The following is a 22,452-nucleotide window of genomic DNA, read 5'->3' on the forward strand; positions in this document are numbered from 1 at the left end:
TAAATAGAACTTTATTCAAAGTTTTATTTAAAATGAAAGTTCATTTTATTTTGTGATGATTGGTGATAAATTATTTCAAGGAATATTTGTTCATTCGAGATAACTTATTAAATTTTAATTCTACTTTATTTAAACAAAATTAGTGGATAATTGTTGTTCGAGTTGTTTAGTTTTAATTTTTGATCGCGATGTTTTGTTTCAAGCTTACGGAGAAGCTAATTAAATTACTTTTATAAATTTTCAAATTCTTTTCCTGAAAAGCAAAGTCCACTGGTGATTTTCTTTTCAGTTTTCCCATTCACAATAAATTTGCATTGAAAGGTGTATTGAATAATGTAATGCAATAAAGTCGAGTAGAGTCGTGGTTGTTCGTACTATACATATGTATATTGCAGTAAAAGACAGTTGTTTCAATTAAAATATTGTGTGCTATTTGTCGCAAAATGAACGAATATTAAATACAATAAAATGAAATAATTAATGTTCTTAACTCAAATCACTTAACTCAAATATATATTTTTTTGAATTTTTTTCTCTTTATTTTGGTACTGAAGTATCAAATTGATTTTAAGTTATTAACAACCACTCTGACTTTTATAAAATTTTATTGTTATTAATGTATCTTCTTTCCAGCTATTAATTTTTCTTTGTCTTTATCTGGATTCAATTAATCAGTTTCTGTTACAGAGAAATATCTTTATAGGAAGTATGAAATAATAATATCGGATAATAGACTGGAAGAAATGTAATATAAAATCTAGCGTCCATAAATGGAATTCAATGTATCCAATTAAGTAAAACAAGATGAAAATGATTGAAAAGGAAAAATGATTCTTATAAGTGGTAATATTTGAACCGTACTATTTTCAAAAATTGTATTTAATCCTTTTCTGTTTGTTTCAGGCAGGTTGTTAATTTATGATTAAGGCTACATGAGCCTCATTATTTTCTTAAATTATGTTTAATCCTTTTCAGTTTTATTTCAGGAAGTGTTCTGGTGAGGACAACAAAATCAACAAATTCATTGGACTTATTTATGTATATGGTCATTAAGATATAATCGTCAAATACTGCAGTGTTTAATTAGGAAGCGTTAGATTTAAGCGAATTTTTAATGTAATTACGACCGCTCATTTAGGTAGCCATTCTTAGTAATATAAGTATGTAGGACAAATATGCAATTGCATATTTATTAATTACAGATCTGTAATCAAAATCAAAATTAAAAAATGTTGCGATAGGAATAAAAAGCAAAAATCTACGTAAATATATGTATAGATAAGTAGATAGGTAGGTAGTGAATAAAAATAATGCTCCTTTTGTTGTTCGTTTGCACAACAGTCAAAAACGTTTTGCAAATGTGCATCAAGAGGATGATGGTATTGAATAAAAATAAAAATTTGCATAAATGGAGGGTGGATGGGATGAGGTAGGGCGGGTCTCCACCCGCAGCAACCTCCCCGTGGTGAGACCTGGGCAATCGTTATTATTTGATGACTAATTAATAACTGTATCATTTTTTCTATGGTATATTTATTAATTATGCAGCAAATAATACGAGCGAATTGGCTGCGAAAATGCTTTTTTTCTATTTAATCGCTGTTGTATTTTTTTCAGGGACTATGTCTTTAAGATTCTGAAGTGTACCACATTGCAAATACAATTTTACGGAAAGAAAATTAATAATAATGAATGCATGGTCAGTATTGTTTAATTATGTACTTATACATATAGCATACATGTGTTATTTAGGTATTTGCGAAAGGTAACGTAGTATAGCATGACGTTAGTTGGATGCAATAATTCAGGTGGCGCTTAAATCAGTTTCCTTTCAGCTTAATTTTCGATCAAACATGGCCTGTTTTACCGATGCGGAATTCGGAGTTCAGCCTCAACGCTTGCATCACCTTAACAATATTTTGTACCTTTTATAATTTCTAAAATAATTAAGGTAGTACACACTATGTATTGTGTAGTCACTGGTATAAGCATATAGCGTCCTACGTTACAACTGTGTTGTAGTTCACAAAATAAAATGAATTGCTGTGAAAATAATAGAAAGTGTTCTAAATGACAGATATAAATCAATATTTTCAATTTTACACTTGTCCGTATACGTATGAACAACACAAGTATTATTTTACAACTTTTCATATGTTGAAAATTTTAAGTGAATTTCACTGTTTGAAAATAGGTTTACATAGTTTCAAAGAACGATGAATAATCAATAGATTATTTAACATATTCAGGGCAGTTTTTCGTAAAGAGCATTTTTTTTCATATGAGAGATGTGTAATCTAATCTTTGTAGATGTTATGGATTTTTGTGTAATCTATACATCCAGTTGCATAAAGCCGTCGTTATTCATTCCACGTGTTTAATAATATTTTATTGAATTGTTAAATGAAATGTTCGTTTGGCGATGAAAATTTTATATTATATGTAAACACTATGTGGTCAGAAATAGTGGAATATTTAAAAGATCCGTCTTTAGTCGCACAATTTCAAACATTTTTCGGTGTTAAAACACACTATACGAAAGGCTCAAAAGATTATAGCGACAAAAACTCGCACAGTGAAACGCGAAATATTAAATCCCACAAATTTAAACATAATACAAACAATTGTTCGGTAAATAATGAAGAATCAAAATTGAATGGTTATGCTGCAGTAGAGAGAAAATCCAATAATGTAACTAAAACTCAAGCACAACAATCATCCACTCTTATAAATTCGGATTATACCATAAAAAATTATTTCTGGTATTATTTATTTTTATTTGGTACTCAATTGGGAGATGAAATATTTTATTCTACATTTATACCATTTTGGTTTTGGAACATTGATGGTGCTGTTGGCAGAAGAGTTGTTTTGGTATGGGCTGTTATCATGACTATAGGTAAGCTAATAACCAATAAAATCTAGTATACATTATTCTCAAGTATTACAACTGTAATGTAAAACTACATCCGTAGGTCAAATATTAAAGGATGTTATATGCTGGCCAAGACCCGCTTGTCCACCAGCAGTTCGATTACAATCAAAGTGGGCAGAAGAATATGGAATGCCATCTACCCATGCTATGATTGGCATATCAATCCCATTCAGTGTAGTATTATTTACAATGAATAGGTATATTTATCATGTGTTTGTCGGTTGGACAATTGCTTTTCTGTGGTAAGTGACAACACAAGCCTTTAACAGCAGGTTGATAAAGTTCATAAAAGACTTAATCTATGAGTATCTTTATGTATTTGAAAGGTGTACCCTTGTGTGTATGAGTAGGCTGTATTTGGGTATGCACACAGTGCTAGACATTCTAGCAGGATTAATCTTAGCTGTTGGATTAATGATCATATTAATACCTTTAGTGGATATAACAGACTATTATATCCTTTCGAACATTTGGGCTTTAGCAATTTTAATTACTATTAGTATAGTGGTTATAGTTTATTATCCTTGCAGTAAGAAATGGACACCAACCAGGTAATAAATATAATAATCCCGTATTTCGTAAATACGTGAATGTAATTGTAATCGATGGTTCCTCTGTTACAGGGGTGACACAACTATGGTTGTATCTGTTACTACTGGGATTCATTTAGGAGCGTGGCTCAACTACAATACTGGAATAATGTTAACTCCTCCAAACTTACCACCATATCAAATTATTTGGCCATCTCATACAATGTTTGGTTGTATGATACTTAGAACAATACTTGGATTTTGCTGCATTCTGGCAACAAGAACTATTTGCAAGCCTCTTAGTTATAAAACAATGTGTGCCATATTGAACATTAATTCCAAAGAGCTCATGAAAAGTCAAAATTATTCCGAAAATAAAAATAAGGTTATTGTTGATCTAGTTCAGAAGTATTTGTCTTGTTTTATGATAGGCGTAAATACAGTATACTTCTTGCCAAATTTTTTCACAATGATTGGAATTGAACGACCGACATTTTACACGGAAATATAAAATTATCAGGTATTTGTATTTCCGTATTTCATACTAGTATACTTGAATTTATGAATCTTATTTAAAGTAGTATGTGATAAGACGAAGTTACTATCATACAAATCATTCCAGTAGCAGTGTTTGTGATACTATTTTTGTATACAGAAATCAGTCACAAGTTACACATTGCTTTTACAATGTTCAGATTTTACATATTTTATTTAATACATCACAAAAAGTACTAATTACTCTGTAGAGTTACTAGAAACATCCAGTTCATGTTTATATTTGCATACGCGTTCCGTTGTACCATTTGTGCATATAAAAATTCTATTTTTGTTGAGCAAAGAAACTGAAGTAGTAAATAATACTTTTTGTATTTTACGATTTTCTAAATACATATATTTAAATGTTATGATGTTTCATGTTTGTTACTGTCATACGTGAATCAGGTTATTGTTATAACAAAATAAATTAAATAAAGTAATTCGTTTAAATGTTGTCTCAAACGTTTTTTACAGGCATGTCTAATCTTAATACCTGTAAAAGTAATAACATAATGTGCTTATAATAAAATGTAATTTATAGTAAGCTAATATTCTTACCTTCAGATCTTTATCTAGACAGCATTTTACATGTTCTATATCTATGATACATGGAACTGAAAGGTCATGTGTGAGACCAGTTTTATCAATGGTAATTACAATGCGATCTTCATCAAGAAGTACTTCGACATCTTTACTAGTAATCTGTACAAGATAATAATATGTGTATATATCAATTTTCTATTGATTAAAAGTAACGTTTAATCATCTTACCCCTTTAGGCATTTGAAACAAACCAATCAAATGTGTAGGCATTCCTTTTTTTGGTTGTTTCAATAATACATAATTCAATGTTGAATTGGAAACAGATTCTGAAGAAACATTACCTAACTGATTGGATTTATTTTGATCTTCACTGAGATTTTTTATCGGTGATTTGATCTCTTCGATTAATGGCTTTTTAGTTTGTGAAGGAATTCGCGGTTCTCGATTTTCTATTCTATGTTGTTGCAATTTACCAATAACCTATGATATGAAATTCAAATTTATAATTTTATTTTATTTTGCTTAATTATATGAGCATACCTTTCTATTTTTAAGGATTACATAATCCTCTGTATTTATAGTTTTATTAAATTTGTTTGACACACCATCCATGATAACCGATATCGTGAATAATAAAAAATTTTTCTTCTTCTGGCATTTTTCAAAGTATGCAGTGTTAATTACAATATCATATGTTGCGCAAGGACTTCCACCTACAATATTACAAGTTTCATTTTGTACTTAAATCTGTATTTATATTCATACAGAAAATTTAAGTACCCTTATCAGATTCAAGTCTTTCATTTCCAATACTCATAGGTATTACAAATTGTGGATTTTCTTCTGTTAATATCTTAAAAAGTTTTGCATCAGATATATCCTCAGCTGGTGGTATTTTATCTGATGTACATATATTTAGAAAAATTTTTTCTCCATCTTCAGTTTTTACTTTTATGCATATTCCTGTAATATTGTTTATCTAAATATTATGTACTGTATACATATTATTTTTAGTACTTAAAATGTTGATATAAATTACCAGGTGTAGGTTGTATAATAAAGAACGGTTTTGAATCAAATTGTTTCATTAATTCATCAGTTTTTTGTGCATTTCCCTTAAAAAAAAAAGATTTATATAACAATTTTAAATTAAAATTTAGGCAATTATTGGAATTACTTACGGGTAATATTAAGTTTTTTGTTAATATCGAATCATCAATATCAAGAAATGTTCTACTATTCATGATTCTATTTATATAAAATACCTATTATAATAAAAATACGCTATTTTTAACGACTTTATTTTACGTCTATAGATTTGTTATGTATGCGCTCGTGTTTCATGAATTTAACCTTAGCTAAGCTTATTTACGTGAGTTTTAGGTGGTGGGAGAAAAAGGTTTTGTTTCTCGTGAAGTTATATATTATATATAATAGAAAAATCTCAAAGGACAAACACACAGTAATAAGAGGTCGTTTTCATAATATTCTTGTATAATAAGATCTTAAAATAATTAGCAATTTTGTAATATATATTGCTATCAAAAATAGCTAAGACTAACATTTGAAAATTAAGTTTATGATTTCTGTAAACTATCGTTAAAATGACGAAGTTTATAAACGCAATGCAGGGATTTAGTCTCAAGTAAGTAATTATAAATGAATTCTGAGGTAATTTACTTATAAATAAGTGCAATTATATTAAAAATATTCGTTTCAGGGATTTAACCCAAAAAGATGGTTTTGCTTTTGAAATCGGTGACGATTTTGAAACCCTTGACGAAGAGGAATTTTGTTATTCTTCGGATCTGCCGTTGAGTAACGAAGAAGCATTAAATCTTCTAAATATGGATGACTTCCAGGATGAAGAAGACTATGATACTGATCGCACTACGGAAAATTCAATTTCAATTTGTGGTTTAAGTTTTGAAAAATTAAAAGCTAAAATGACCAACGTTACTGGAGATGGCAAAGTAAATAACACTTTTTGTTGTTACCAGGATCCCTAATTTATATACATCAATTTTTTTAACATTATTCGTAGGTTATGAAATTAATAAAACAGAAGGGAGTTGGAGGAATTATACCTTATGATGCTCAAGTTACTATAAAATATATTGCTCACTTTGAATATAGTGATGAACCATTTGATTCTAGTTTTGTCCGTGGAGGTGCAGAAACTTTTTGTCTTAATCAAGGCACATTGATACCAGGTTTAGAAATTGGTTTATTATCAATGCAGAAACATGAAATAGCTATATTCATTGTGCATCCTGATTTGGCATATGGAAAATGTGGTTGTGCTCCACGTATTCCTCCAAATGAACATATTTTGTATGTTGTACATCTAATTGATTATTTAGACAGTGGATGTATTGAATCTTACAAAAGCTTGTCTATAGAAGAGCAAAAGTTATTTGCAAATATTGTCAAGAGAGCACAGGCTAAATTTAATACTGCCAAAGATTGCTTTAAAAAGAATAAGATTAAGCAGGCAATAAGAGAGTAAGTTAACAGAATTCATTAATGACTCATGTTCAAAACTCATTATTAATGTAATAATTATTTTTCTTTTTTAGATACTCAAGAGGAGTTCAGTGGTTAGAAGAAGCAGCATTAAAAGATCAGGAGGAAGAAGATGTAGCGAACAAACTGCTTTCAAGAGGCTATAATAATCTTGCAGTTTGTTACAATTTAGTAAATATGCCACGTCGCGTATGTAATTCGTGCAATAGAGTACCAATTCCAACATCTAAGACTCATTTCAAGTATGTTTCATTCAAATTAACTTATGAAGAACGAATATAACATATATTTTACTTTATAGTTATGGTAGAGCATTATTGAAAATGGGAGAGTATGATAGGGCAATGGAAAAGTTACAAATTGCTTTACAAATGGAACCAAAGAATGAAGAGATTATTAAAGAAATCAGACTCGTGAGTATTGAGGGTATAAATTTTAAAGGTCAAATTACTTTTAATGCATTCATTATTAAATTTAGGCAAATGAAAAGCAAAGAAAGTATTTGGAAATGGAGAAACAACTTTGGTCAAAGTGTTTGAAGAATGAAGACAAACCGAAGAAAGAATCCGCATTTGAAAAGGCTGCGCATGATATATGCGAAGCATTTGTTCAAGATAGTGAACTTTTAAGACAACCACTTCCCGAATCGTTAACATCAGACGAGGATAAATGTATACGCCAACAAGCAGCTGCTTTCGGTTTGGTAGTTACTACACACCAAAGATATGGTAGAGAAGTAACATACCTCAACAAATTTAATTACTAAAGTAACTTGTGTGTGTTATAAACTGCAAGACATTTTTTTTATTTTTGTACTGAAGAAAGTCTGAATTTCAGAAATTTAATATGATTTAAGCACGTTTTATTAGTGATACATACTACTTTATTTCTTTTTCTACACTTATAGTTAATCATACATATAGCAGATATGAAATTAATAAAAGAGATATCAAAGTGATAATATATAGATTTCATTTACGATAAGGTGATAAATTTATAGTGTTTATAAATAATATAGAGGTATATATATGTGTATAAAATTGTTTAAACGTTTGCGTTGGTTGTAGACGAATCTTCTGGAAGAGGTTTCTCGATTTCATTACCAAATCTTACTCTATACTTTTTTCTTACGAGATTCCAATCGACGACATTTTCGATTTTCATCGAATCTTTGAAAGATAATTGACTTTCCAACGGACTTGGTCGAAGTAATGGAAAACTAATAGTATCAGGTTGTTGCGATAATATTCCGTTATCCTACAAGAAAAGAAAGCAATATAAGCAATATCGAAGAAAGAAAGAAAAGCAATATCGAAAGATCGACGTACCTGCGTAAACGGATGTCCTGCAAGTAATCGCATTACACCTGCCTTTCGTTCTTGCCTGCTTCGACTATTACATGCTTTTCCAATGAACGGAATCCAAGATGTAGCAAGATTTAAAGGTGAAGGCGCAGTTCGTGTTCTTAAAAAGGTAGTTTCGAATTGTAATAGGATCTTCTGTCCTTTGAGTTGCCATGGTACTACCTATCCAGGGCCAAAAAGCTTAGCTACTAATCGTGATCTACATACTTACTTTTGCATTTGCCGAATAAGTTTGCTGAGCCCATACTTCCACTCAATGTCGCTCTGAGATTGAATGCTTTGGTACGTGTCAGACATCATCGCGATTAACAGATTAATTAGAACTATCACGCTAACCAACATGTACATAGAAAAGGATACCTGCCGGAACATTACCAAGGTATCATTGGATGATGAATCGTTTAATTAACAAATTTCTACTTATCGAGTAATCGCTGTGAATGATTAGCCTGACCTTAAACAAATATATGGTCCAACTTGGTTGCATCTTTCGTTTCAACGATATCGTGAAGTCGTCCGTGTCCTTTTGGCCAAAAATAGCGAAGAAAAGATTTTCCGTAATATCGATGGGACTCACTTTCACTGAAAGAATGTTAATCAAGCATCTACAATTGCCAGAGTTAGTCACGAAGGAGCGCAATCATCGTCATTTTTGATGTGTATACATTTACAATTATGATCGTTGCGTTCCATTCATGAAAATCAATGTCATTTTGCCGAAAGGAAGGGATTACACGTAGCATGAAACAGAGCACATGCGATGGAAATGAAGAGGGGAGTAGGAAGAATAGGAACCATGATTTGAAAATATCGCGGCAACTCGTGCGAATGATTCTATCGATAAAGAGAATGTGCGATATGATCGATGACAAAGTTCGATTGAAACGGCGGACGGTCGATGAACCGAAAATCGCGATACAATCGATTGTTTTTAAAACACAGATTCGATATTGTTAAGTTTGCAAGCATCGTGATGTTCGGCCAGTAAGCATGGGTAAGTGCAATTTCAACGATATTTTCGTTAACGCGGTGGAACTAATTTATTAATTTGTTGATGAAACATTTAAGGGGACGGCGAATACGAGTGACAGCACACACAGAGACTAACCATAACCAAGCAACCTTATATTCCTGTGTATTGTTGCTACACAGCATCTCTTCTACGTCTTCAACGTCTCTTCTAAAACATGGTTGAAACGATAATCGTTATATCGATGCGAGAAAGGGTGACAGGTCCACGGAATAATAGTAGAATCACAAAAAACGATCCGATCGATTTGGGTTTTATTTTGATAAGAAAAATCGTACGAGACGAGATTGTACATGTTGAAACAGCGTTTAAAGTCGAAATCGGCTGCAACGATCCAAAACCAGATGGATAAGTGTAAAATTAGGTGGTTCCTTTTTCGGTTTATGGTACAGGGGCGGGGGCAGCTTGATTTTCGGTTGAAACAACGACCAACGTGCTTTCCAAAACTGCCGGCATGGGCTCGTGTTCCGTCGATTCTTTCGATTCTTCAACGTGTTTCTCGACTTTTTCACAGTAAAGATCTCGATACTTTCGTCTGACCGCTTCCCAATCGACGACATTATCGATTCTTACAGCGTTACTGAACGACAGCTGACTACCAAGAGGGCTCAAGTGAACAACCGATAGGGCGACGCTGTCCTTGTGTGCCACCTGTGTCTTTTTCACTTTCGACAACCACTTGGCGCCCATTCTGGAACGCGGGGAAAGGGCGCCGGTTCTCTGCATTCCCATCAAACGGACGAGGGAGGGTCGTTGTTTATTCGCAGCGCGTTTCTTGCAGAGTTTGAACAAGTACGCCAACCAGGTGGTAAGAAGATTCAGCGGAGATGGCGCTGTGCTTGTCCTGCGCATCGATAAACGTGTTTCCGATCAATTAGACATTTTTCACGAAGGATCGACGTTAACGAACGAGTAATCGATAAATACCAGTTTGATCTCGATTCGATTCTCGAGAAATATGCTATACAAGAACAGTCCATATTTTTCTTTTTTTTTTACTTTTTAATGTTGAGCAACGATTATAAATCCTTACCTGTGCATGTTCCTAACGAGCTTACTCAATCCATACTTCCACTCGATGTCGGACTGTGCCTGTATCCGTTGGTAAGTGTCGCTCATCATGGCAATTAGTAGATTAATCAGCACGACCACCGAAACCAGCATATAAATACCGAAGGTGAGCTTGAAGAGAACTCTGGTCCATTCGGGCTGCATTATTTCGACCTTGAATTGTTCGTGGGTCGTCTGACCGAAGATGGCGAAGAACAATAACTCAACGGCCAGTACGGGACTCATCCTGACTGGAAATTACGTGGGAACGACATATGTCTCGTGAAAACTCTTGTGTATCCCGTTCATGGTTTTCTTGTTATGCGATCTGTTTGTATGTACGTATATATGTATACGTATGTATTATATGTATGCGTGTAAAGTAACGTGCGTGTTGGTTTTGTCGATCTCGAGGTATGTATTTACGTCGAGGTGCCGTGTCTGTATCGCTATAAACGCTAAGACGCGATGCAAGATGGCGTCGTTCTAAAGTCTTATAATACATTTAAATAAAGGAATGCGTTTGCTGAGATCACGGTTACTTTGGCAAAGTACCACGTCGGAGATATCCTATCGTGGAGGAACCATGAGGAGAATTGAAGTGCAGTCCAAAAGTAGGATAACCATAGTTGGGTCAAACGTTTGGACGCACGATATAACGGTCGTACATATTATGTACTTGGCTAGTTTCGTGTTCGCGGCACTACTTACGTAAACTCCGAAACGATAGAAGGCTCGATTTATATCTCGCGGAAGTCTGATGGTCGTCGACCTTCGGAGATGTTACCTAGAATTGTTCGATGTCGTAGCTGTATCTTTTCTTTTATTCAATGCTGCGCAATTAGCGCGCGAAAAATTTGTACGACACCGTTAGCTCGTTAATTAATCAAGTTCGTGACTATGGATTGAACTTTTGTTAGTCCGAGGCGAGGAACATGGTTCCTCTAGATAGGTGGCGTTGAAGTCGCTGGCACCGTGGACGAGTTCGATGCGGTCGGTCCGTTATCCTCTTCCTTCTCGTTCTCCTCGTTCTTATCGTCCTTATCCGCTTCTTTTTCAGGCTCGTTCCCAGCCAACGCTAGATATTTCTTTCTGATGGAATCCCAATCGACTACGCTTTCGATTCTGGTTGCGCTATTGAAGGACAATTGACTACCGAGAGGACTCAAATGTACCACCGACAAGGTAACGCTGTCTTTCGGTCTGACTTGACCTTTTTTCACTTTGGCCAACCATTTAGCGCCCATCTTCGATCTCGGTGACAGACGACCGGCATGCTGAAGTCCCATCATGTGGATCAACGAGGGCCGTTTTCGTTTCGCTGAGTGTTGCTTGCACACCTTGATGAAGTACACGATCCAAGTAGTGAGCAAGTTAAGAGGCGACGGGGCGGTGGTCGTTCTGCAACACGGAATCGCGTGTCCAACCTATCTCCCGTAGATTCGTTTAAAAAAGATCTACATACGAGATGCGCGATACCCGGCGCGGTGGCAGCTGAACGGAAATTGTTAACGAAAGAGGATATACATATGCAGACGGAGTAGACACTCCTTAGGCGAGGAGAATGCGGGCTCCTTTCTTTCTTTTTTTTTTTTCTTTTTTTCATATACGCGATATATCAAATTAAATTGTTATTTGAATTTCGACGCGACGATGATCCGTTTTGCCTAACGTTACGGGATACGTTTTGCCGGCTTACCTGTGCATATTTCGGATCAGTTTACTGAGCCCGTATTTCCACTCAATGTCCGATTGCGCCTGTATCCTTTGGTAGGTGTCGCTCATCATGGCGATCAGCAGATTAATTAATACGACTACCGAGACCAACATGTATACGCCAAATGCCAACTTGAAGAGGACCGAGGTCCACTGAGGCTGATTAGTCTCGACCTTCAGCTCGCCGTGGGTCGTTTGGCCAAAGACAGCGAAGAACAGGTACTCGAAGGCGAGTACCGGATTCATCTTTACTGGAATTCGAGGCACACACACGTGTCTTGATATGTCGTTTGTTTGCATTCATTTTTGCGCTTTCTCTCGTGACTGCTGCGTCGTGCCTTTAGGCTGGCTACTGTGGGCTCGCTATGTATGGATGCGGGTGGTGTATCAATACGTACATTGGAACGATCGAACGAACGATGAATGTACGAACATGCTCATGCTAATACAGACTGGCCATGCTTGCGAATAACGTTGGATGCATGCCGGACGTTCCGTGAGCTTCGATCCATGTCGTGTAAACTTTTTCGTGGGTGTCGTCTAACTGTCGTGATGGTCACTATCGTTTATTTTCTGTTTTTTTTTTTTTTTTTCTGTTTTGTTTGGTTTCTATTCTGTTTCATTTGCATTTTCTTTTGTTTCAGCGCAAACACTCGCGGTACGCATCGAGGATCTACATAAGCCAAGTGTGTGTTATATCGATCATCCGGACTTTGCGCGGCTTTTCCGCGTGATCTTCTCTATACCCGGATTCTCTCAACTCACGGGATTCACAATCGGTATTCGTTTACTTATTTACTTTTTTAAAAAAATTTTTTTTTTTTTTTGGACGATGAGATGCAGCATGCAGACGACCAGCGTTTTTCTCTCTTCTCTTTCTCCCCGTCCCCTTTCTCTCTCTCTCACTTTCTCTCACATTCTCTCGCGCGCTCTCTTTCTCTCTCCCTTATTTCTTGTCGAACATTCAAGGTGGATCTTGCGACGAGCCGCGCGAGCGAACACGTGTACGTAACGAAGAAAGGAGTACTATGTACCGTGCGCATGCAAGGACCAAGATCGGACGCTTCGTTGCTTTCCGGAAACACGGTGACGAGAGGAGAACAGGCGAAGCGATCGTAGTCGAAGAAACAAGGATACGAAGGGGGAATAGAAGATTCTGACGGTAGCAAGGAACTATCGAGGATGAGGAAATCGTAAAACGGAGATCGAGACGAAAGGGGGTGGTTCTTTATCGGTAAGATTGTCACCGAATGTGGAGAAGTGTCGCTTCGATGTCATATCCGACTTTGGCCGATCAGTGACACATCAAAAGAAAAAAAAAAAAAAAAAAAAAAACGCATTGCGCAAGACTCGAACAGCACGAGAAAGACAACATTGCTCTTTTATATTGATTGAGAGATGCGTACGATGCACAACAGAGGCTGTGGAGAAACGCGCGCTCGATTGGCGCCTCCGTGAGGTAAAGAAACAAGCCGGCAGTGGTCGCCCAACCCACTCGGTGGGACACCGAGACCTCGAGATCGGGATCAAACAACGAAATCGAGATCGAGATCGAGCCGTGGACACCGAGTAGCTGCGATTCGGACTCAACAGCGCGACGCTATTCGGGCTTGGTCTCGAACTGGGGTAAAATTGATGCGATATCGTAAATGTTATTCAACCCCTGCGTTTGAACGAAATATTCAATACGAAGAGAGAGAGAGAGACGATGATTGAATCGCCCAAAAGCCCGAATCACAGCACGGGTTACAGCGTAGTGTGTAACAATTCTCGCGACGTTGCAAATATAGGTATATAATTTAATGTTGATTGGAATCAGGCAGCAGTCCCAGCAGGCAACACACATCGGGCCAAAACGCACAATGCAGACGATACGACACCAAGAAGAATCGTGTCCTGCATTCAGTTGTGCACGTGTCATTGCCATTCAAATTTCGCGTATCCGTTAGGTTGCGATTCTCGTTTTAAACTTTCTCAATCGGCAAAACTTACTATCTCGGGAGCTATCGTCACAACACTCATTCTTTTTCTTGTAGCGGCCGTAGCGACGAGGAGGCGCCGTCGATGGCGTCTCCATCATCCATTCCGTAACATTGGCCAACAAATCTATTATTGCAATTGATCCGATTATGCGTTTGTCACGAGATAATCAGGCTGCTTGTATTTTTCTTTTCTTTCTTTCTTTTCTATCGTGTAGAGAATCGAAAATTTTATGCGTTTTGGAACAAGGAGAAAAAATGATTTTAGTCGATCTTTCGAAGACAGAGCGGTATCGAATTAGACAAAGCCGAGCGTTAACAACGATTCGATCGAACTCAGTCCCTCTAATGATGCCGCTTACTTATCGATACTCGTCCAAGTTGAGGAGGCATCGCGAAGGACTAGGAAAATGTCTCGAGTTACGCACGGACGTTCCGAGCGATTTCGAACATCGATGCGAGCTTTTTCCAAACCAGGAGAGAAGCATTCGTACGCGTTATTCTCGCGTATCGCATGTTCGCGGTCCCATCGACCGCGCCGCTAGCTTTCTTTTCTTTTTTCTTTTCTTTTTCTCATTCTAATCTTTGAAAGTAGCTTGCGATCGTATCCGAGGGATAGAAAAGACAGGGGGTAGAAGTCAGGAGGCTATTCTCTCTCCCTTTCTCTCTTAAAGTCTATGAGAATCGCGGCTAAGATCAACGTGCGTCGAACTTACCGTCCTGGAAGGCGCCCTTTTTCTTTCTGTCCTCTATTCGCGCGTCCTGGATCGATTGGTTCTTGAAGGCTTGATTCAGCGCTACGAAGTGCATGGAAAAACCGAACACGAAGATGGCCAGCACAGCGAGAAATCTCGCGAGATCCTTCATCAGGTTACCGATGATGATGGCCCAAGGTCCGAACAGATGATGGAACGATAGGAAGTCGAGGATTTGCACGCACGCCAGTAAGAAGCTCAGTGCGAACAGTTGATTCCTGAGGTAAAGCAGGGTCGGCCAGTAGGGTCGGTGAACTACCACGAAACCCATCAGATGAAACGCGACGCCGCAGACGCCGAACAACAGGACCGCCAATTTGATCCAACCGAGTCCGCTTTTGTCGCTCGGGTTGGTCAGTTCGAACAGCAACAGTCCGGAAAGCATCACGAGGAGACACCATTCGTACCAGTAAGGTAGGAGGCTAGCTCTCACCACCGGATATATCGGTATTATGCCGACCAGCAAAAGGAAGACCATCAGATAAATGTGAGACGTGAGATAAGACATGAACTTGATGATGGGCACGTTGTTGTACTTGTGACCGAGCGGAAGGGCGAACACCACCCAGACTGGCGGACAGATGAGGAACGCGATGAACAATAGGATCGTCCTGAAGGCGTTCCAGTTTAAACTCCCTTGCCATAGCTCCTGGAGGTATCGTTGTACCACCGTATGCGCGATCACTTCCTTCTGCTCGTTCTCGATGAGAACGTCCAAAAATTCCACGTTCCTGCGATCCATCGATGTAAGGATCCTTCCGGCCGAGTCGGCGCCCGCGGCCAGGGCCAACAATTCCGTGGCCATCGCTTCGCACTGCTTACCAGCGGCTATCAAATCCTTCGCTCTCTCTTTCTCCTTCTCCGACAATTTCATGTAAATATTGGAGAGTTTCGCGGCTGTGTCTACCGGTGCCGGTGATACCAGCACGAATTCCTCGATGGGTTTGTTGTTGTTGCTCTTACTGCAGACCATCATGTTATAAACGAACTGGAAAGAAATCGATCGATCTTGTACAATCGCGAAAAGGTACGAAGGATGATGAAAAGGAGGGGAAGGGGAGAAGGTTGAGGATCGCGTGTTAACTATCTAGCGTTGGCACTCGTCGAAATTTATCGGTTCGACTGGTTCGCGTTAAAAGTTTCGAAATTTCGTGCGGCAATTACGATCGAGGCTGGAGTTTTGAAAGAAAAAAAGAAAATGGAAAGTAGCTGGGTGAACGGTGATCAGAGCTTACCCTCTTATCCTCCATCAGTGCATAGGTATCGTGCTCTTTCTCCATGAGATACTTGAGCACGTCGTTATGACCCTCCGAGGCGGCGAACCAAATCGGTGCGCTGCCTAGATTGGTCTCGCTCTTTGGCGAAGCCCCACTCTCGACGAGGAGTTTAACGACATCGAGATAACCGGCGCGAGCGGCGCAATGCAGCGGCGTCCAACCATTTTTATCCGTCGCGTTTATTTCAGCCCCTTGACCGAGCAGTACCTCGACCATCTGGTAATGACCGTGCGTCGCGGCGATATGTAGACCGGTTTTGCCGTACCGATCCGAGCTGTGCAATAACTCTGCCGATCTGCTCAACAGAAGACCGACCACCGTGATGTGACCCCCGAAGCAGGCCAAGTGAAGAGGATTGAAACCGTTCTCCGTGGTCGCCGCCTCTACCTAAAGGCAAATATCTTGCGTTATGATCTTATTCGCTGCGATGGCTTATTACTTAAGAAGTTCGTTTTGTTTTTCCGGTTACCTGCACACCAGCCGAGTTCAGCAGTAATCGTACGACGTTCTCGTTTCCGGAATAGGCAGCCAGATGTAAAGGCGTCATTCCGGATTCGCTGCCTAATTCTCCTACGAGCGAACCACCGGTTGGAGGATCCGACTTCACCGTGCCCGGAACGTGGGTCAACAACTCTCGGACCGTATCTGAAACGTCGGAAGAAGAAATTTCGCTAGGAAGCTTTTCATCTTTCTCCAGTGTTTATCGAAGTAGAGCCTACCAGCTTGACCGAAGTACGCGGCTACGTGAAGAGCGGTAACGCCGAGCTTCTTGCTGGATATACGAAGAGACTGGGAGGATCTCAAAACTTCGAGTACCTGACCGTGGCCGTGTTGCGCGGCCAAATGGACCGCGGTGAATCCTGCCCGATTCTCATCGGCGCAGGATGCACCCGCCCTGACCAACGCTTTCACCACCTCGGCGTGTCCTCCCTCGGCAGCCAGTTGAAGCGGCGTCGCCTCGGTCAACTTGTTTCTCGCCGAGATGACACCTTGCCGATCGAACTTCATCAGTTCTTCGATCACGCGAACGCTGCCCTGCATGGCTGCTATGTGGGCGCACGTATTCCCGTCCTTGGTGCACGCCATCACCAGACTGGGATGCCTCTGCAGGAACAATTGAGCGACCTCCGCGTAATTGTTCATAGCCGCCGCGTGTATCGGCTTCTGGCCTTGATCGTCGGTCGCGTCTATGCTTGCCCCGAGTTCGAGTAGAAGCTTGCACACTTCCAGTTGGCCAGCACCGGCTGCCAAATGAAGCGGAGTCTGTTTTCTCAGCGTAAGAACGTCTATCGCAGCCCCATGATCCTGCACGAGAAACTTGACGAGATGCGAGTAACCGTTCATAGCTGCCAAGTGCAACGCCGTTCTACCCACTCTGGACTTTGAATTAATAAACGCTTTATTCGCTAACAGCGCGTCGCATACTTGAAGATAACCGTGTTCAGCGGCCAGATGCAACGCCGATCTGCCCTCCAAATCGAACACGTCCACCCTCGCGTGATTGGCAAGCAGCGTGGTGACCAGTTCCATGTGACCACGGTGAGCGGCGATCAACAACGGTGTCCATCCGACCGCGCTCTGACGATTTAACGCCTTCTGCACCTCGGTCGCTGACATACCGCTTATCATTTCCGACAAGACCTCGTTGTTTCCGGCCAACGCGCAATGATGGAAGGCCGACTCTTGTGCCTGCTTCGTCTGCAACGACACGTCGGCACCACCTTCGAGGAGGGCACGAATCACCGCTCGATCGTCGCCGGGCGTTTCGACTTCCGACGGTTCGATCTGGGCAGCGTAATGCAGGGCGCTACATCCCTCGTTTGTCAAACTGTTGACGTACGAGGTCGCCGTTTCCTGACCCTTTTTCTCCTTCACGAATTGGATCAGGTGACGCGCCACGTCCGCCTTGCATCCTCTACACGCCAAGTGCAGCGGGGTTTCTCCGTTCTGCTGAAAATGTCCTCATCGTGGATGTAATAAAAGAAGAAGAAGAAGAAGAAGAAGAAGAAGAAGAAGAAGAACAATAGGACGGGTTAAAAATATAATACCAAAGTTCTACCTTGGATTTGTACATAGGATCACCGCCATCTTCGAGCAACAGTTTCAACGTGGCTAAGTTCCCGTGACTCGCCGCCACGTGTACAGGTGTTTGACCGTCGTCGGTGGTCAAATTCGGTCCAGCTCCGGATTTAAGCAACATCAAAGCGCACCTATCGCCGTCAGGTACCCTGGCTGCTATGTGGAGAGGAGTCTCTCGAAGCTTTCCACCCCTTACGTGAACTTCAGCCCCGTATCCTAGCAAAGTCTCCACCACGGCAGGTTTTGCGTTCTCCACCGCGATATGCAGTGCCGTATAATTATCGTTCGTAGTCGCGTCCACCTATACAACGAGAAAGAATAACACGTGGCAGATTAAAGCGAGTCGATTGAAATTCTCAATTTGAATACATACCTTCTCTCCCCGTTGCAACAGCGTGCTTATGATGCCAACGTGACCGTACTTGGCCGCTGTGTGAATCGACCTGGCGCCCCGTTTATTCGGCATATGCAAATATACACCCTTCTTGAAGAGCATGGTCGCGCATTCCGAGTGGCCGTTCAACGAGGCTATGTGCATCAGCGTCGAGCCGTCTTTCGTCCTCTCGAATATACTCGCCTTGAATTTGTCGGCCAACAGCTCGATTATGGAAGCGTGTCCGTTTTCCGCTGCCAAGTGCATCGGCGTTCGATCCTGATGATCGGTGATGGAAGCGGATGCCCTGACACCGTAAAAATATTTCACCAGTGTCTCGTCACCCTCGGCGCTAGCGATGTGCAACGCCGTTTGTCCGTCGCCCTGTAATTATTACTTCATCAACGTTAAATCTTCATCTTTCTTTTACGTGCTCGAAATTGTATCCTACGTTTTGCATGTCCACAGTCGCTCCATAATCCACCAGTATCCGCACCATGTCGATGTCCCTCCTCCTGGCTGCCAGATGAAGAGCGGAATCTCCCGTCGGAGTGGTCGCGCGAAGTTGATCAGGCGCTTGTTGAGACAACAATTCCCGACACATCGACTGATTTCCAGCTTCCACCGCCAACAGCAGAGGAATCTTCCCTTTCTGTAACGACGTCGAATTAAATGAAAATTAACTTTAATTGATTGACGCAAATCTGATCGTCCCAGCAGCATCGATTTTTACGGATAAAGAAAAACGAACTCGTACGATTTCCATAAATGGCCAAATTCGTACGTAGACGTAAATATCGATGGGTACTTCGCCGAGACAAAGAACGAGAGAACATTAGGAGGCTGATGGTCGTGCGGGGGCGAGAAGGAAAGAGAAACCGGATGGAATTGTACGAGAAAGGGACAGAGGGTGAAGAAGAAACGAAATAGCGGAGAATTATGACAGCTGTTCGGTACCAGGCAGCGATAGTCCTCCGGCATCATTCGCGTCACGCGAGAAACCTGGACGAGAATCGGGAGCAATGCGCGATGGGAATCGTGCAAAAAAAGCATTAATTCGATTCGAGGATCCATAGGTCTGTTTGAAAACTTTCGTGTTTCATTTCTTTTCCAATACCATGACGATAAATTCCTTCGGTCTACTTACTCCGTCGACTTTCAGCCTTATGTCCCGTCCGGCGGCAGCCAATAACGCACGAAGGATCGAAGTGGCGGTACCCGTTTGCCTGGATGCGACCAGATGCACCGCGGTTTGTTGTCTCGGCTACGTGGAAGAATTAAAAACGAATATCGCACAAAATTACGTCGTTTAAGATCTGTGGATAATCGATAAGGAAATGATTGATATTACCCCTCCAGTAGCGTAAGGATCGACGCCCCGTTTCGACAAGAGTAACTTGACGACGTCCTCCCTCGAGTACATAGCAGCGATGTGAAGAGCATTGTAATTGTCCTGCGAAAAATGAAGGTCACTTTCGTTAGCATAACCACGGATCGTTTCTTATTCACGGCTGATCGATGCGGCACTTTCATCTTCCGGACATTTTTGCTCGCAGCCGATCGAACGAAATAGCCGGGTGTTAGGTGATAATAAATCGCGAGAACCGGTAAGATTCGTCGGATCGAGTGGATGGTATGGAAACCCGGGTTATAAATCGCGTTTTGCCGCGCCCAGAATGAAACGAACGCTTTATCGTCGAACGATTCGAAAACGATGTCGATCCCACGCGTTGGGTGGGGCTGGCAACCCCGACCTCTGCGATTAGCCATCGGTTTTACACTCGGCAAAAGGGTGCGTCGAGCTAATTTCATGAAATTTTTTTCAGGTTCCTCGGGGGAGTTTACTGTGGAGCCAACTTTTTGCAGCTGATCCAAATGGCTCGCGTTCGACGAAGGTTTCAAGATTGGCGGTGAGCGTGGGCGTAGCCGCCGGCCGCGAAGAAACGCGCCGATAGAATCTGGAAAGTCCGCCTAATCAGTACTCGGAATCGAGCTACTTTTTCGTCCTACTGACTCAGCGGCCTACTTGCTCGCTTGCTTTCCAACCTCTTCGGTAAACCCCTTGGCCTTGGCCCTCCTTCACGCGATCTTACTACCCTGCCCTGTTCGACTTAGCGCAAGATTACAAGATCGTTAACTGTACACGTACCGTGGTCTACAAGCGGCCGAGCCACGCAGCTGCTCGAATATTACGTGTCGACGCCACGCAACGGAGGGCATGATTTCTAAAGCTAATATCGTGTTCCCCGGAATGCGGCTGAATCACGAAGAATCGACGAACGAATTCCACGAATCTTACCGCTCGTGTTTAACTACTATAAAGTCACGACCAGGCGTTCTATTAACGTTTCTTGGAATACTTGCGTTGTTTCGAGCGCTCACATCCGCTCCCAGTTCAATCATACGGTCGAGTAATCCGGTCCGATTGTCTTTTACAGCGTACATCAACGGCGTCATCCCAGTCGCCTGGAAATTACAAGCGTTTATCGACGAGAACGTTTCTCGAGGCAAGGTACCGTGATCTTCGACTAACCGGATCCATAACGCTGGCGAGAGGAGCCACCGAACCATCCTCCCCGATGTTCTGCACCGCCTTCTCCAAAGATTTGAGCAACTGGTCCACCGGTGCCCATTCTCCACGCGCGGCAAGCCCGAGCAATTTTTGCGCTGCTTCCCGGCTCGTTGCTCCAGCCGATCCAGGTTTACTTCCAGGCTGCGCTCCATCCGTGCTACCAGCACCACCGGTGCTCCCCGTAGACGCTGACCCTCCGGCCTCATCTTTCGCCGCTACGGGGCTATCCTCTTTGCTCGACGGATTCTTCTTGTCGTCCTTCCCACCCGACGTCTTCTTGCTGTTACTGCTCATGGTACCTCGTAGGTGGATCTCTCATCCTCCAGCCCCAACATCCTTACTATTTAGGCAACGCGTCTAGACGATTCCCTTTTTTCTTTTTTTTTTTTTTTACCGATTAACTATTACATCGTCACACAAAGGTCGATCAGCAACGAAACGATCTCGCGAAACGGAAGAAGATCTTTCATCGAGTTCGAGGAAGAAGCACCCTCGGACGGCGCGTGGTTAACGTTACGTTTATCCTGACGATTCTGAAGACGCTACGTAACAGAGGCTCGCCTTCGGAGGGTTGCTTTCCCTCGACCCTCTCGCTGCTGGCAGGATCGACCAATCACTGCCTGGGTAGCGCGCGAAACCAAGTGGTAACGGTACACCAACAACGGACGCGGTTCGAGCTGGTTGCAACGATGCGTGCTACGGTAAAACCAGCTAACCGTTGCTCCGTCGTGGGGTATGCCGTTTCGTTGGTAGCTAAGAAAATGCGGTAAACCGGTGGCGGTGGTGGCGAAGCCGAGAAACCTACTACGAGGGTGGGGAGCCAGAAGGTGGTACGACGGTGGTGGCATGGTCGACGTCGACACGCGACTTCCGGCGCGGGCCAGCAGGCACGCCATCCACCAATCTCGAGTCCGCTGCTTTTACATTTTAACCAATTTCTCAACCTTAATCCCCCTTTTTCTTTTGTTGCATTATTTTTTCACTTCGAGATCTCTTACGGGCTATCTCTATTACATATTTACATCCGTTCGAAAGAAAGATGTTTCATTTGCTTAGAGAGGAATTCGGTACCTCTACGTTTCATCCCCTTTCTTCGAGGTGGAAATTGAATCGTACGACGAGCCAGGTTTTATGAATGAAGATTCAATTATCGTATCATCGGGCAGACTGTTGCACTTGCCGATCA

The 22,452-nt window shown here is 41.2% G+C and overlaps 4 protein-coding genes across 8 annotated transcripts; 2 read left to right on the plus strand and 2 right to left on the minus strand.

Annotated features, from left to right (window-relative positions):
- The first annotated feature begins 2,403 nt into the window (after positions 1-2,403).
- LOC117601606 (sphingosine-1-phosphate phosphatase 2) lies at positions 2,404-3,976 on the plus strand. The gene is made up of 4 exons (XM_034318589.2): positions 2,404-2,899; positions 2,976-3,177; positions 3,262-3,486; positions 3,559-3,976. Exons 1-4 carry the CDS (start codon positions 2,404-2,406, stop codon positions 3,974-3,976), a joined length of 1,341 nt encoding a protein of 446 aa, XP_034174480.2.
- A 376-nt stretch (positions 3,977-4,352) lies between these two features.
- On the minus strand, positions 4,353-5,867 carry PIH1D1 (PIH1 domain containing 1). The gene is made up of 7 exons (XM_034318591.2): positions 5,727-5,867; positions 5,585-5,660; positions 5,326-5,508; positions 5,086-5,258; positions 4,774-5,025; positions 4,561-4,704; positions 4,353-4,495 (listed from the first exon to the last, which is right to left on the minus strand). The coding sequence occupies exons 1-7, from the start codon at positions 5,787-5,789 to the stop codon at positions 4,460-4,462; spliced, it is 927 nt and encodes a 308-aa protein (XP_034174482.2). The 5' UTR covers positions 5,790-5,867; the 3' UTR covers positions 4,353-4,459.
- Positions 5,868-6,049: 182 nt separating this feature from the next.
- Positions 6,050-7,983, plus strand: shu (inactive peptidyl-prolyl cis-trans isomerase shutdown). The gene is made up of 6 exons (XM_034318588.2): positions 6,050-6,190; positions 6,266-6,518; positions 6,590-7,050; positions 7,125-7,313; positions 7,373-7,484; positions 7,550-7,983. Exons 1-6 carry the CDS (start codon positions 6,150-6,152, stop codon positions 7,835-7,837), a joined length of 1,344 nt encoding a protein of 447 aa, XP_034174479.2. The 5' UTR covers positions 6,050-6,149; the 3' UTR covers positions 7,838-7,983.
- A 49-nt stretch (positions 7,984-8,032) lies between these two features.
- Positions 8,033-22,434, minus strand: nompC (no mechanoreceptor potential C). Of its 5 annotated transcripts, XM_076688777.1 has the most exons (15): positions 21,228-22,434; positions 21,059-21,160; positions 20,046-20,147; positions 19,842-19,958; positions 19,146-19,346; positions 18,695-19,078; positions 18,302-18,622; positions 16,962-18,192; positions 16,712-16,887; positions 16,201-16,629; positions 14,927-15,953; positions 8,890-9,017; positions 8,647-8,795; positions 8,400-8,535; positions 8,033-8,328 (listed from the first exon to the last, which is right to left on the minus strand). In XM_076688777.1, the coding sequence occupies exons 1-15, from the start codon at positions 21,558-21,560 to the stop codon at positions 8,116-8,118; spliced, it is 5,049 nt and encodes a 1,682-aa protein (XP_076544892.1). In that variant the 5' UTR covers positions 21,561-22,434; the 3' UTR covers positions 8,033-8,115. The 5 variants fall into 5 exon arrangements, with proteins under 5 accessions (XP_076544892.1, XP_076544893.1, XP_076544895.1 ...); XM_076688778.1 differs by lacking the exon at positions 8,033-8,328 and having other exon boundaries at positions 8,443-8,597; positions 8,683-8,795; XM_076688780.1 differs by lacking the exons at positions 8,033-8,328; positions 8,400-8,535; positions 8,647-8,795 and adding exons at positions 10,499-10,766; positions 14,224-14,337 and having other exon boundaries at positions 8,880-10,309.
- Between the last annotated feature and the right edge of the window lie 18 nt (positions 22,435-22,452).

Source organism: Osmia lignaria, chromosome 6 (genome assembly GCF_051020975.1).
Source record: "Osmia lignaria lignaria isolate PbOS001 chromosome 6, iyOsmLign1, whole genome shotgun sequence".
Classification (NCBI taxonomy): Eukaryota; Metazoa; Arthropoda; class Insecta; order Hymenoptera; family Megachilidae; genus Osmia; species Osmia lignaria.

Bases quoted from the DNA above. Each gene is read 5' to 3' on its own strand.
- LOC117601606 (XM_034318589.2), top strand. From the start codon at position 2,404: ATGAAATGTTCGTTTGGCGATGAAAATTTTATATTATATGTAAACACT. The intron at 2,900-2,975 runs GTAAGCTAATAA...CTACATCCGTAG, and splicing joins GGCTGTTATCATGACTATAG to GTCAAATATTAAAGGATGTT. The intron at 3,178-3,261 runs GTAAGTGACAAC...TGTATTTGAAAG, and splicing joins TGGACAATTGCTTTTCTGTG to GTGTACCCTTGTGTGTATGA.
- PIH1D1 (XM_034318591.2), bottom strand. From the start codon at position 5,789: ATGAATAGTAGAACATTTCTTGATATTGATGATTCGATATTAACAAAA. The intron at 5,661-5,726 runs GTAAGTAATTCC...TTTTTTTTTAAG, and splicing joins CAAAAAACTTAATATTACCC to GGAAATGCACAAAAAACTGA. The intron at 5,259-5,325 runs GTACTTAAATTT...GTAATATTGTAG, and splicing joins AAGACTTGAATCTGATAAGG to GTGGAAGTCCTTGCGCAACA.
- shu (XM_034318588.2), top strand. From the start codon at position 6,150: ATGACGAAGTTTATAAACGCAATGCAGGGATTTAGTCTCAA. The intron at 7,051-7,124 runs GTAAGTTAACAG...TTTCTTTTTTAG, and splicing joins ATTAAGCAGGCAATAAGAGA to ATACTCAAGAGGAGTTCAGT. The intron at 7,314-7,372 runs GTATGTTTCATT...TTTACTTTATAG, and splicing joins ACATCTAAGACTCATTTCAA to TTATGGTAGAGCATTATTGA.
- nompC (XM_076688780.1), bottom strand. From the start codon at position 21,560: ATGAGCAGTAACAGCAAGAAGACGTCGGGTGGGAAGGACGACAAGAAG. The intron at 19,959-20,045 runs GTAATATCAATC...TCTTCCACGTAG, and splicing joins ATCCTTACGCTACTGGAGGG to CCGAGACAACAAACCGCGGT. The intron at 15,954-16,200 runs GTAAGCTCTGAT...ATTTCTTTCCAG, and splicing joins CACTGATGGAGGATAAGAGG to TTCGTTTATAACATGATGGT.